The sequence below is a fragment of the Calonectris borealis genome, chromosome 14 (genome assembly GCF_964195595.1).
Source record: "Calonectris borealis chromosome 14, bCalBor7.hap1.2, whole genome shotgun sequence".
Taxonomy (NCBI): Eukaryota; Metazoa; Chordata; class Aves; order Procellariiformes; family Procellariidae; genus Calonectris; species Calonectris borealis.
The window spans coordinates 3558620-3572219 of NC_134325.1; the positions used below are offsets into that span (position 1 = coordinate 3558620).

At 49.1% G+C, this 13600-nt stretch overlaps 2 protein-coding genes across 3 annotated transcripts in view; one reads left to right on the top strand and one right to left on the bottom strand.

Moving 5' to 3' along the window:
• Positions 1 to 6940, top strand: part of LSP1 (lymphocyte specific protein 1) — a 51423-nt gene extending 44483 nt beyond the window's left edge. For both annotated transcript variants that reach the window (XM_075162990.1, XM_075162991.1), the window contains exon 11: positions 5575 to 6940. The gene's annotated coding sequence lies outside the window, so the exon portion shown is untranslated. The remainder of the gene's footprint in view (positions 1 to 5574) is intronic.
• Positions 186 to 1972, bottom strand: PRR33 (proline rich 33). Its single transcript, XM_075163830.1, has one exon. The coding sequence runs from the start codon at positions 1970 to 1972 to the stop codon at positions 335 to 337; it is 1638 nt and encodes a 545-aa protein (XP_075019931.1). The 3' UTR covers positions 186 to 334.
• Positions 6941 to 13600: the final 6660 nt, after the last annotated feature.

A 13600-nucleotide genomic window follows, 5' to 3' on the forward strand; every position in this document is an offset into this window, starting at 1 on the left:
AATTTGTCCTCTTCACTGTGTGCCTCCCCTCTCTTCCCCGTATTACTGCATACAGTGCTTGTTGTTGGCTCTTTTTAAAACAAGCGCATGTTTATTTTCCTGGCTCATGACCTGTGGATGTGGTACGTTATGCATTTAAGCTTATATACATATGGAGAGTAACCCTTAAACCCACAGCATGAGGCTGCTGGGTGGGAGGGGTTTGTGTTTTGTTTGTTTTTTTTTTTTCCCTTACACTTGGCTCTGTCGGGCAGTAAACCTAGACATAGGTGCTCTCTTGCTTGGTGCCCTGTAGGAACCTCCAGAGATGTGGGCCTGGTGGAGCAGCCTGGCTTCAGTTGACTGACCATCCTGATGCCGTTCTGTTAAAGCTCTTGGTGTGCTCCTCAGTCACTTTGGGTCTAAACCGGCCCACCTCGAACATGGTGGTGATATTTGTCATGGGTTTGGCAGCCAGCTCCTTCAGTTTCCGGGCATCGAAGCGTGGCTTATGTAGAAGGATGGGTAAGCGGCGGGGAAGAAAGAAACTTTCTTCCTTCTGCAGCTTCTTCTCTTCTGCTTGCTGCTTCTTCTCTTTGTTGACTGTTATCTGGTATAAAATAGCATCCCATGTTCTTGTGGCCCTTGATTTAAACGGCCTCTCGTCTTGACCAGTGACCGCTTGAGAGCTGTCCTTCTCCTTGCTCCCTTCCTCCTGTCCCAGCTTTTCCGGCTCGGGCTCTGGGAAGTTGGGTGCTTCTGGCTGCACCATCAAGTGCTTTCTGAGGCGAAGCCAGCCACCAGCATTGGCTCCAGGAGGTCTTGCTGCTTCTACTGACAGTAGCGCTGGCTCAGCTTTGAGGGGAGGGCTGGTCTTCGGTAAGCTGGGGGTCAAATGAGGTTGAAGGACATGTTCTGCCTTGGTGTCTGTGGAGGTGGCCCCCGTACTGTCAGCTTCTGCTGGGGTTGCTGTCTCTAGGTGTGCTTGCTTCCAAGGAGTGCTGGATGTTGATGGTTTTAGGATGTCGCCATCTTGCTTGGGTAATTCAGGAGTTATCTCTGACCCAGATATTTCTGTGTCACTTCCATGGGTCATAGGCTTATTGGTGTGGGCATCAGAGGTGCTGGGCTTGGGTGAAGGGACCTTGATGGACTCTTCAGTAGGAGCAGGCTTGGGTTCCTTAGGAGGCTCTGCCTCTGCAGCAGAAAGGAGGGGAGGCTCCAGTGCAGGAGCCGTGGCCTTGCTGTCATCGAGTGGGGTGGGTATCTGCCCTGGAGATGGTTCAAAGCAGCTTGTTTCGGCTGCAGGAGAAGGTGGCCTTTTGTCTTCATGGCTGATGGTTGCTTGGGTCTCATTTGATGTGGGTGTCTTAGCCCTGGGTGGCTTGACACTGTGAAAATAAGCGTGCGCTTTGGTAACATAGGTGACCTCTGGTGCCTTTTCTTTACTGGGTGTACTGGAAGGAGGAGGTTGGGGGAAAACAAATGTGGAAGGATCGCCTGGAGAGGGAAGGTGGGTGTCTGTGCCTTCAGGCCGCTGTGGAGTCTCAGGAGCACCTGGCTTGTGTAGCATGGGCACGGCTGGGGAGGTCATGAGCCTGAGGTGCTCGGCAATGCGTCTCTGCTCGGTCACCTTCAGCGTGAAAGGCTTGCTCTTTCGGAAAGGGGAGGGGACCCGGTGGGTGACGGGCTTCACGGAGAGGCGGGTTGGGAGGCTGGCGGAGGGGGGTGCTGCAGTTTCAGGGGTCTCTGCTTGGGGAGCGCTTTCATTGTGCTCTAGGTCGGGGCTGGCCTCGTTCACAGGTGAGAGACTGGACCGAAAGGGCTTGGCTTGCTCCGAAGCTAGGACGGCGTTTTTCTTGGCTGCCTTCTTCAGCAGCCGCTGGAGCCGCAGGTTGTCCTTCCCGGGCTTTGGTAGGGTGGGAGGGGGAGAAAGGTGGTGGCGGATGGGAGCAGGTTGGATGGAGGATGATACTGTTATCAGCATTGTCATCTCCTGGAAGAAAACACAAAGCTTAGAGTTGGCGTTGTCTTACTCTGAAGTATTCGTACACGAGGCCTCCTCTTCCTCTCTCCAGAAGCTATGAGTATGGAGTCAGTATTGTGGGAGAAGAGCATCAGTCTTGGTTTCCTTAGTCTCCCAAGGTAGCCTCAGCCAGTCTTGAGGGTGGTGTGGCAGGGCAAGAGATGTACTGGGGGGAAGCTGTATTGCCAAACCTGGAGCCCTCCTGCTCCTGGCGCTAGCGCAAAATCCAGTGAGAGCTCCTTGGGACCCCAGACGTTCGTGTCTTGGCAAGTCCTAACAGGATTTGGAAGGAAATGTCAAGAGAAACAGAGCAGGTCTGAAATTTTCAAGCTTTGAAACATTCTCCAGAGACACAAATCAGGAATGTTTCATGGCTTTCCAAATTCCAATTATTAATACTCTGATACAATGTTATATACAACAGAACAGCCATAAACTACATGTGTCATTGGAGTCAAAGTCAACACTGGCCTTGATTGATTTCAGCTGGCAGAAAGACATCCCCATGAAACACAGGACTTAAAAGCTGCGTTGATCTGATGAAAGTGCTTTGTCACAACACTAACTCTGACTGGCGTTTCTTTGCTGTGTCAAGCACAGCGGCAACCTTCTCTTTCTGCACTCAATTTAAGACAAAACCTACTTTTCTCTTTCCCTTGGGGAGCATTGCCACTGTCCTCTCTGCATCACCCATTCTTCAGTGAGACAGAAATGGGTTGTGCTCTCAGTTGGGTCTTATCCCCACTGGCCATTGCAGCCGGACCCCCTTTGGCCAACACTGTGCTGCTCCTGGGGGGATGCACAACTGCTTTTCCTGCTCTCTGTTGCTGACTTGCCACCATCTCCTCTTCTTTCTGGTGAGCACCGGTCAGATTTCCTGCAGTCGAGCTAAGGGTCTGTGTTGGGGATAGAAAGATAAAACTAGTCTCAGTTTTCCTCTTTCTCTTCCTGAGCAAGGCTGGGGAACACCAAGCACCCAGCCTCTGACCTGCCATGACTCTTTGGCAGCCCCCAAAAAGAAATCTGACTCTGCCCTGGCTCTCACTCAGCACAGAGTCGCTGAGTTTTGCTATGAAATGAGGCATAAATCACTGAGCCCCTTAATCCCTGGTGCTGGAAGCAACTGAACATCCTGAAACGAGGAAGAGGAGGTGGGGTGATGTCAGGGTTGCCCAGAGGGGCTATTACATGTGCTCTGCTCGGTTCCTGGTGGCTTCCAACCCGTTCTGGTCAGTGTGGGTGTGTAGTGTGATACCTACTGTGTGGGGAAAATTATCCCGAATAAAACTCTCAAAAGCGCAGAAAAGCTATTTGTGCTTGAGTGGTGTCTTTGGGCTTGCAGTGCTGCTGTCAGCACCGGCCTGGGAAGCTGATCTGGACCGAGCGAGCAGGTGGTGTATCTGCCAAAACTGCTTGTGGATGGGGGAAAGAAGGATGACTTTTCCAAAAAAAAAAAAAGGAGCAGCAAATGAAAGCACTGAAGAGGTGGCATGTGGAGCGCAAAGCCTTCAAGGTCCAGCCCTCACTACGGTGGACGAGCTGTCCTCCAGAGCAGAGGCTGCGGTGGGCAGTCTAGCAAGTGGTGCACTGCTACCAACCCATGCATTTATTTCGGTTGCAGGCATGAGAAACCTCCCACTGTTTTGGCGAGGGGCTCGGAGGGGATTTGTGCCAGCTGGGGGTGACAACTGTTGGGCATTCCCAGTGGCTTATCAGCTTCATGCCTTAGGCACAAGGCTGGGATTAGGACTTGCTCTATTCCAAGAGCTACTCTTAGAAACAAGTCTGCACTGGCCCAAAAAAAGGCTGAGCGCCCATTCCTTCATCATATACCTGCTCTCTTCCCCAGCCCTGTGGATATTCTAGATTCTTCTGGGTCAGAAAGCCAAAATGCCTCAGTTGGAGAGGTGCATACTTGCTCTTGTGCAACACTACTCTGGTTCTGTTTATATAGGAATTGGTAATTGCTTGGGTGATTTTTATCTGCTGCAAGCTGAGCTAGTACATGCATCTGATGTTAGGATTGATTGTGGAATGATTTCGTCTGCTCTTGTTTAATGTGGTCCCATGGACAGCCTGTACTACAAGATGAGCTGTGGTCTAGCAGCACTGGCAAGCCAGAATTATAAGGCTGACCTCCTTCAGGTTTGTTGTGTTGGGAATACTAAAGAGGCAGGGCAGTGAACTTCCCAACCAGTGAACTTGCCAGCTCTTTGAGTGTCTTCCTTGTCCTGTGGACTGCTGCACTCCAGAAAAATGCAGCTTCCCACAAGGGTCAGAGCAGGATCTTGCCTGGGATTTGCTGCAAACTGCCAGATGCTACGGAGGAGGGCATGGAGGTTCTTGGAGTGGGAAGTTTAGATATAATCTGCATGCACCAGGAAAACTTTCCTTCTGGTTCCCAAAGTTAGAGGCTGCTTTGTGCTCTATATCCTCAAGATTTGTGGTCTCTTACAATAGTCTGTGCTCTTAAAATCACTCTTGCTGCTATCTCAGCATCCCATCTGACTTGAGACCTGCTGTGCTGTGGGTCTTGGAGACCTTGTGGGTGGTAACTTCCACTGCATGTGACTGTGCCAGGGTCTGTGTGTTTGACTAGTGAGGCAGAGAGATGCCAAGAGACGGCAAAAGGAAATCAGCTCCTAATTTATTTGCCTTCCCTGTCACGCTTGGCTTTGTTTGATGAGTCTCCTTCAGAGCTTTGTGTGCTCAGGAGAAATTCTGCAACAAGCAAGATTTGTGAGCGTCTTCCCCCTTGCCGTGTAATGAAGCAAAAGCAGAGGGACAGATGGACTTGCTTTATTGCCAGCAGAAAGGCCAGAGCTGAAAACGCAGGGACAAGAGGGAAAACACTGCCTGAGAAACTTGGGTAGGCTTGTGACAAGCTGGAAGGAAATTGAGCTAGAAGCTGAGTCAAGAGGCTTTCAAACGGTTAAGTTTCCCTGCTGCTGGTTGAGTGCCTGTGGGTGGAGGGGAGGTCACCCACTCTTGGACCCCAACTGTTCTCCTGGACTCTGCTCCATCTGCAATCAACCCCAAACTGGGAATGGTGGGGAGAGTGTTGGCATGGAGGAGTCATTTATCATGCGATGGAAAAGTCATTTGCGTGCTGGAGTCCCTCGGCTGCACCAGCTGTCGTGCACGGAGCAGATCGAGAGCTGCAGGAACGTGATACCGCTGCAGATGGTCCTAGGTGGAAAGCTGCGGCTGCCGGGGGCTGTAGGAACACACTCTCCACTTCAGTGGCTTTCTTGGGCTTGAAGGAAACCTGCTAATCTCCTCCTTGGGAGGAGACGGCTGGGCAGGAGCACGTCCTTCCCTCCGCCTGGGCAGTCGTGACCTCTGCTGGGCGTGCAGCCCTCGGCATCTGCTCTGCCACGGGCAGGTAGCACAGTTGGCTGTCCTGCAGCGCCGAAGCTTTATGGGCTGATTCACAGGGCTTTGTGGAAACGGGTGGGAGAAGGCCACCTGTAATTGCTAGACAAGACGCTGCCCCTGTACAGCCCGGGGTATCGCTCGTGGCAGGCCAAAAACGGTATGCATAAACTTGTTGTTTTCTTGTCTTGCAGCTGAGCTTGGTCCTGGCTCGATGCAACCCTCAATGCCACTATTTTCCTCTGCTCCACAGAAGATAATTGAAGGATGTTTCTCTTCTCCTCCTGCCCGATGTCAGCCTGCTTCGGTACAGCCTGACTCCTCTCGGGGTGTGAGCAATACCCCATGCTGCCTCCGGTTGGATGAAAGGAACTAGATCAGCTGGCAAAACCCACCCCTGTTTTAACCTTCTACGTGACTCTTTGGCTTCTTTTTTTTGTTTTTTATCTGGCTCTGCTATGGAGATGGGAGGCTGTGGCTCTTCTCCCTCTCTCCTTTCTCAAGTGTAAGGAGAGAGGGATCTGCTGCCCTGCCGAGCTGGCAGGGCTTTTGCTACATGATGAAGAATTTCTACTTTTGTGGCTTTTGGTGGCCGGGTGGTGGGAGAGAGGGAGCTCAACAGAAACCTGGTAAAAGAATCGGTGTTTGAAAGGAGGGCAATGGGCAGACCCTGAGCGTGAGGAGACTGCAAGGACCACTTGTCACCCAGTTGGTGCCAGCTGTGGGTAAAGTCTTCCCCTGTTTACAGTGCAGCCTCTGTCCCTCTACAACATCTGCTTTGAGGGACTTCCATCTACTCTGTGTACATCAAATCACATTCAACTTAGTCCTGAATTTGTTTTTTTTAGTTCCCCGATCATCCTTTAATCGCAGTTATGTGCCAAAATGTTCCTGCCACTTTTCCGTCTTGACAGTGGCAATAGCAGCTTTGCTTCAAATAGCTGCTGCCTTCCTCTCCTTGTCTAACATGGGTGGAAGGTCTCCTTTCCCAGGTGACGAGTGCTGGTCACTGGCATTATCTCCCTTCTTTGGGAAGGGGATTTGCTTGTTCTCTAACCTGTGGGCTCCAGTGCCAGTGATTGAAACACTTCTTCTGAATGCCAGAGGTGGTGGGCGCGTTGATAACCTGCCTGCTACGCTCCTGGAGGTGGAGAGGGTATCTGGGAAACGGCTGCTTCTCTTATGCTGGAAGCTGCCTTGGTGAAAAGGCATCCTAAAGAGTTGTTTGGGGAGGTCAGGGCTTGCTGTGAACACGGGGAAACTGAGCCCCTAAAGAGTGGCACTCTGGCCTTGGACCTGAGATCTGTAAATCAGCTCCCAGGACTGTTTCTGAGCTCTCCCACGTCTTCATACTTCATGGTGTTAGCATGTCTCCCATCCTTCTTTAAAGTCTTATTCCTGCCCTCTTCCCATGTCAACATAATTTTGCAACTTGTTTCTGCTCTCCTGGAGGGAGGGCAGCTTCTCTTTCTTCCTGCATCAGTTTGCTTTCTGCTTAAATTTACTGTGTCCTGGATTTTTTTGGTAAGCATTTAATAAAATTTGAGGAAGATGTTGTAACGATGGCAACTCTGAGGATTTTGTTGATGTAGGAGTTCCTGCGGCAAAGCTATTTTCCAAGACCTTGCAGCTCTCCGCTTGAGCGGAAAGTGGAGGAGAAGAAACATCAAGCTGAGTGACAAGAAGAAAAGGAAAGGGGCCTTCCATGTGCCTGCCCCATTTAGGAGATCCTTGTCATCTTGCTGAATTGCTCATTGTTATTAGGGGTAATTGACTGTAAAATGAGAATGAGCGGTGTTTGGGTGAGAGATGGAGCAGCATGCAGAAGACTTCCTATGGAGTGATCAGCTGGGAGAAGCAGAGAGCTTAGCTCTCTACTAACAGACCTGAGCAGCGTCACAGGCTTCAACCAAAATCACTGGCAATGTCAGCTATAAAAAAAAATAATCCTCTATAGTCTGCTTACACAGCTGAGATGAGGTCAATATAGCTGGCTGCACAGGAACCCAGCACGCTAATGAGCTGACTACCCTATCTGGAACCATCTAATGAAAGACCTTTTTATGGAAGTGATCTTCCAAGTAATAACATTTCTATAGTGTAGAGACAGCAAATAATTTGTGCTGTCCTTACCTATGCTTCCCTAAAGTGTTAGAAACAGGGATGTTTTCAGATAGCACTTCTTGCTGTCATCTTTTTGCTTATTGGTACCCTCGTCCTCTCCATCCTCTGCTTCAGCTCCTCCTGGAGGTAGGAATTCAAGGAGTCTGTGTTCCTCAGAGAGCACTGGGGAGCACGGACACCATCTGGCCCCATCTTCCTCCCTTCAGCCCTTCCTCTGCCATGCTGGGATTTTCAAGTGTGGCCGGAGCAGTAGCAATGGGGTGTACAGAGATGTCCTGGCGTGAGGTGAAAGCAGCGCTACTGTGCCCTTGCATGCGTGCAAACTGGCTGCACCGCTTTCTTTCAACTCTGTTCTGCAGTTGGCTGGTGGAAAGGATGGCCAGAAACTTCTCCTGTTACTATTCCTGTGCCCTGCCAGCTCGGAGAGCGCAGAAAAGGCCCCAAAGGCTGCTTGTGTGAGATTCCTTCTCTAAGGAGGGTTAATTTGCAGGGCCTATTTTCCCCACTTAAAGCCCATGTGGACCTAGATGTGGTTTCAACAGAAACAACTGCCATAATTCAGGTTCTGGCTGCAGCACAGAAGTGAGCGGGTTACGTGGGAGACCAGAGCACTCCAGTGGTGGTGAGCAACCAGGGAAAGACCTGGCTTGGAGCAGATGTGTGTAGCTTTTTATGAGGTACCTATATCTGCCAGGGGAAATTTTTCCACAATTAAATTAACTTTACAATTTTTTTCTGCTCCCAAAGTAATTTGGTGTGCATATGGTGGGGGGGAGTGGCAGCGGGGTTACCAGAATGGTGAAAGACCCAGCAAAAAAAGGGATGCTGCAGCCCAGGTGCTCTGGGTGTGTGTTTTGAGCAATGCCAAGAGGGAATGAAGGCTCATTTCTCCCCTCAGCAGCAAGCACAGGGCGTTGTGGCTGGTTTTGTTGCTCACTTCAGAGGAAAATGTGGCATTTGCAAAGTGCTTCAGCTCATCTCTTGCTAAAATGAAAAGCTCCTGCAGGTGAATTTGCTGTGGAGAAACCACTGTGCGTGGTGGTGAAGTTATGCTGCAACCTTTGCAAAGCCAGCCAGCTTCCAGCTCTCCTGTGTGTCTCTGCATGTCGCTGGGACCTCTGCTCTCCTAGGGATGTGAAGAGTGCTCCTGGGGACTCGTTCTGCTCATCTGAGCAAAGGAGAGCAGGCTGTGCCCCTCCAGAGCAGTTACTGGTCTGGTCTTATTCAGTAGCTGACTGCTCCCCGTCTTTCTTACACTCATTTTTCACAATATCAAACTCTTTTTTTTTTTTTTTTTTTTGCAGCATTGGCATCTCTGAGACTCATTATAAGACCTTAGCTTTATCTTCTCCTGGGACTGTTGCGCTTTAAGTGTAACAAGGACAAACTGAGGCATTGAGAGTGTCTTGCTGCAGGACTGGTGGAGAAAAGCAATGCTTTCCTGGTCCCTGTATCTCTTGGCTGCCTGTGCTGCCATGCTATCCCAAATTACCATCCCCTCAGCAGGTCAACGGTGCCCAAAAAGAGGGGCTTGAACAGTGCTCTGTTCAAACTCAAGGCTCTCAAGTGACCGTGAGACACAGCTCAAGGTGCTGCTTCTCTCCCATTTCTTCTTTCCCTGTCTTGTATGTTTAGATTATGCAGAAGGGGAACGTCCTTTTGTACAGCATCCACTCTTAAATGAATCTTTGGGGACTACAGTAATACTGAAATGGGCTGCTTGTCTTTCCGTAGCAGGCTTCAGGGCTGCTTTTTTTCCAACACGCTTTAACAGATGATTCTACATGAGTGTATGCAAGTTGGGATTGAAAAACACGGCCCACGACCATTGCAATGCCTATTTCCTGCAGGCCATAAACCAGCGTTATTTAAACTTGGGGAAAACTTAGCTGATGGAAAACTCAAGTCTGTTTTGAATGTTGTGTCTTTATGTAGCACTTGTTCTGCCTCAAGACTGGGGGCTAGACTTCATCTGGTTCGCTTTCCAGGTATAAAATAATTATAGGCTCATTTTTAAGACCATCCTTATGTACGTGAGCTGGCTAATTAACAGATCTGCTCAACCCTTGCTTGCAGCTCTGCGCTGGGCCTCCAGTGAGGTGATGGACACGAGGGTCTAAAGTTTCCAAATGACTTTCTTCCTTGAAATGTGTCTGCAGTTTCTGCTCTTTGAAGGAAAGGTCAGACCCAGAGACACCTGGGCCTGAATGTCAGAGCTTCCCCTCCCGCCACCACCTTAGGGAAGGAAAATAAACAAGCTCAAAGAGCAGGGCGGCTATAAATAATGAGGTGACAGCTGATATGCTACTGAACAAGGCTCTGAGGTTGGTCTGTTGGTAACTCTTGCCAGCTCAACACACTTTCGCTAATGCTGTGTGATATATATATATTTTTTTCTTTAAAGCAGGTAAAGAATGGATCTGACAGTGACAAGAAGTACAACTGGAGCTAGCATTTGCTTCAGAAATGATGGACCTGTTACAAGGATCCTGATAATGATAATGAGACAGACCACAAGTGATTTCCCTGTGATTTTTGTATTGGGTTCCCTGAGGGTTTTGGTTGCAGTGGAACGATTCAAATTAGATCATAAATTTCAGAAAGGTGCTTAATCTCTTCACAATAACTCTAAGTAATAGTGGTTTAGCAATGCTAAAGGCACGCACTCTTCATCCTTCAAATAAATAGAAAAAAGCGTGATGGGAAGAACGGGGGGGGAGGTTGAAGCAAAGTAAGGGGAAAATATCGGTGGAATTTATATGAGCAAGCGTTTTAAAGCATGAAAGCAGCAAGGTGTTTGATTGGCTAGGTTGTCCTTCCCTGAGGTTGCGGAGAGGCCGTGGGCGGCTGCTGTGAGCACCTCGGCTGGTCTCCTGCCTTGCTCACCTCCTCTGGGGACAGCCCAAACCAGCAGCTCCAGGCACTGGTCCTGGCTCCCATCCCGCTGCTGCTCAGGCTTCATCCTCACTGTTGGTCTCATCCATTTAGGTGTAAATAGCCTGAGGATGAGCCCCTGGCTATGTCTTGAGTTGTCCAGCCTGATCCCTTATCTTCAGAGAGACATCTAGCCTAGATCTAGGGTGTCCAAGGAGCACCTCCTGAATCCCACAGGGATTGCGCCTTAGATGTCTAAAGCAGATGGAGCAAGCACATCTCCCAAAGCAAACACCTGAGTGATGGAGCAACAGCCTACCACAAAAATCAGGAATCAATATTAACTGAAGAAAGATGAAATTCAGTACTTACTGATGTGTAATTTGTTTCCATCTGCAATCACTTGCATGTTGGGTGCATCGTGTCATTCGGTTTTCTTTACAAAATTAACAGGTTGTTATTCCTTTGAGATCATTTCAGGTGCTGTTTTCTTGCGATTTTGAGAGCCCTGTAGGTAAGTTCAAAACATCATATGGAAAAGAGTATTTACAGTAGCCAATAAGTAAAAGAGATTTCTCAAAAATAAATAAAATGACTCCCTTTTGAAAGCATAAAAAGTTCCATCAACTAAAATTAGCATGAAGAAGGGCTATCAAGTAACACCACTGCATGCTCCCAGCTTTGGCCCTGCAAAGTGCGGCATCTAAAGTACCGGAGAGGTGAAGGGCAGATGATGGTGATGTTGCCAGGACAGATATTCTAGCAGAGTAGCTCCAGGCAATGAAACCAATTGGAGGCTTTTCAAGTTTGCCGGTCAGATTTACTGTTTTGCAAAAGTCAGGGTTGCAAAATGCAAATGTGGAGCTGTGCTTTGAATGTTACCGTCCCCAGAGAAGAAGAGTGCAAATTCTGGCTCGGTCTCTGCTTGTTCCTGGCGAGAGATGCGGAGCGTGCAAGCTTGGAAAATGCTGCGCTGGGAGCAGAGAGGGTTTGGAGTTGATTGGTTTGGTGAATTTTGGCTGGGGGTTTGCGTGCAGTTTGACTCCAAGATTGGGGCAGAGACTGCTAAAGTGAGCTGGTAAGGATGGCACCAATCCCCGCCTTTGCCCTGGCCGAACCTGCCCAAACGGGTGCAGTTATTTACCGCCCCTGGGTGTTCCATCCCCTTTTCCAGCTGTCATCCCAGTTTGGGTTTTGCTTTTCACAGCCTTTCAGTGTGGGTGCCACGGCAGCTGGTAGGTTAAACGTGCTCACAGGGAGATGGGGGTATGCAAGAGCAGTTTCTCTGGAGGTCTCCAAAGCAGCTTTACACCCGGGTTAAGCTTGGTCTGTTCCATCTGGCTACGCTAGAAAGCCAACTCTGAAGGCGAATTCTTGCTTCTTCTCCAATACCGCCCTGCTAAGCCTTGTTGCTCATCGACCCCGTCTGGTAATGTGTCTCTAATCCGACTTGAGTCACTCTGTCATGGATCAAGACAGCAAAGCATTTCCCGCATCCATCAGAACTGTGGCCCGACTGATGAGGCCAGTTCGCATGGAAGGGATGCAGCTGCATCTTTGGGTTGGTGTTGGAGGCGAGCTCTCCCTTTGCTTTCTTCCCCTCTGTCTGCCTGATGACTGATGAGATCACACTTGGCTCTGCAGGACATGCTGCTCCTTAGAGCAGCGCTGACCTGTGGAAGGATTGGGGGGTAGGTGCTCAATCCTTCATGCAAATACCCTAATGCAATTAATTCCTCTTTGGTTGATGACTTTAACAACTTAAAACTTCCATTGTCTTTTAGGAGCGCTAGTGACTTTGTGTGTCTCTAACACTGGGGAGAAAAACCAGACAATAACAACCAGAGCCAACCCAACTGGAAACTTAAAAAAAAAAAACACCATTACAAATAAGAAAATTTCAACAGAATTTAAAAATGCCCAAGGACACGTTGTACCCTGCTCTGCCACTGTCATCACCGAAACCACACCAGCCTAATGAGTGTATTTGTGGCATGCGCTGTATGAATGATGCACAAGGCTGGCTTATGTTTGCATCTGATGCTGAAGTAGGACGTGTTCACATCTCCCTATTTCTCATGAAAACATGTAGAGCTTCTGCTCTTACAGGCTAAGAGGGGATAAGACGGGGGCAGGTTCTCCTACTGACTGAACTTCACAGAAGGGATGACACGCTAGAGTCCTTCACGGAGGTGTTGATTGACTCCCTCCCTCCAGATGCAAGGAGGAGAAGAGCAGTATCAGGAAGGTGGATGGAAGCATACATAGGTAATTTGGTAACAAGGTAATTAGCTAATAAGAGAAAACTTGCTTGTTGCCCTTTATTCTCCTTTTTATGCCCCTGAACTTCTGAGATGTCATGGAGCTCCATCAGGAGAAGGTGTCGCACCCTGAGGCTCCCCAGCCACCCTCCGGGATTCAGGTAGGTGAACCCACAATCTGGTGAATACTTGCTCTCCCCTGTATCTGAGCGGCTGCTGCAAGAGGTGCATCGCTGCGCATGGCAAGCACTGCACCAGGTCTCTTCTAGCTGGGGGAGGGAGGGTCCTCAAGCCAAGGACCGAGATCCCGAGCCCAAATGCCAAGCGGGGATATTAGAGGAGCTGGGGAGGAAGCCTGGTCTTTGCTCGGCCCGTTTGAGCTGTGTTTCAGATTCCTCAGGATCCCGTTATCGCCAGTAAAATGGCAGCAGTCTGCTCGTACTTAAATAGAGGAGCTGATTTTAAAGTTGAAGGCTATTCTGATCTCTCCTTGACCGGCTGCATAAAACAGGTCATTGGATTTTACCCAGGAACAGAAAATAATTAATTATATATATATTCTGTCCTTTGTCTGAGCGTACTTACTTAGTCACTATCTGATCCACCTTTTTATTGGCAACCGCTTCAATTAAATTGGAAAGAGCCTTTGGTGAATGTAGAACCTTGAACTGCTGATTAAACCCCACCGCAGAAACCCTTTCTCTGGAGTGGGATAAAGAGAAGAGAGGGGGAGGGCAACTGGATAAGAATTTAGTTTTCCTTCCCAAATGGCTTTTGTGATTCCCATTTCCTTCCTGCCCTAAATCACGGTAAAAGGTTTATAATTGAAAGTGTCACAAAACAGAGAAACACATCCCCACCCATCCCCGTCAGCTTAATCGACACGTTTTCATGGACAACTTCAAGTGTTTCAGTGCTGATGTTTGTACAAGTGGACAAACACACCAGAATAGCCGTATCA

What these genes read in the sequence shown, in the direction of transcription:
- PRR33 (XM_075163830.1), bottom strand. Translation starts at nt 1,972, where the DNA reads ATGACAATGCTGATAACAGTATCATCCTCCATCCAACCTGCTCCCATC.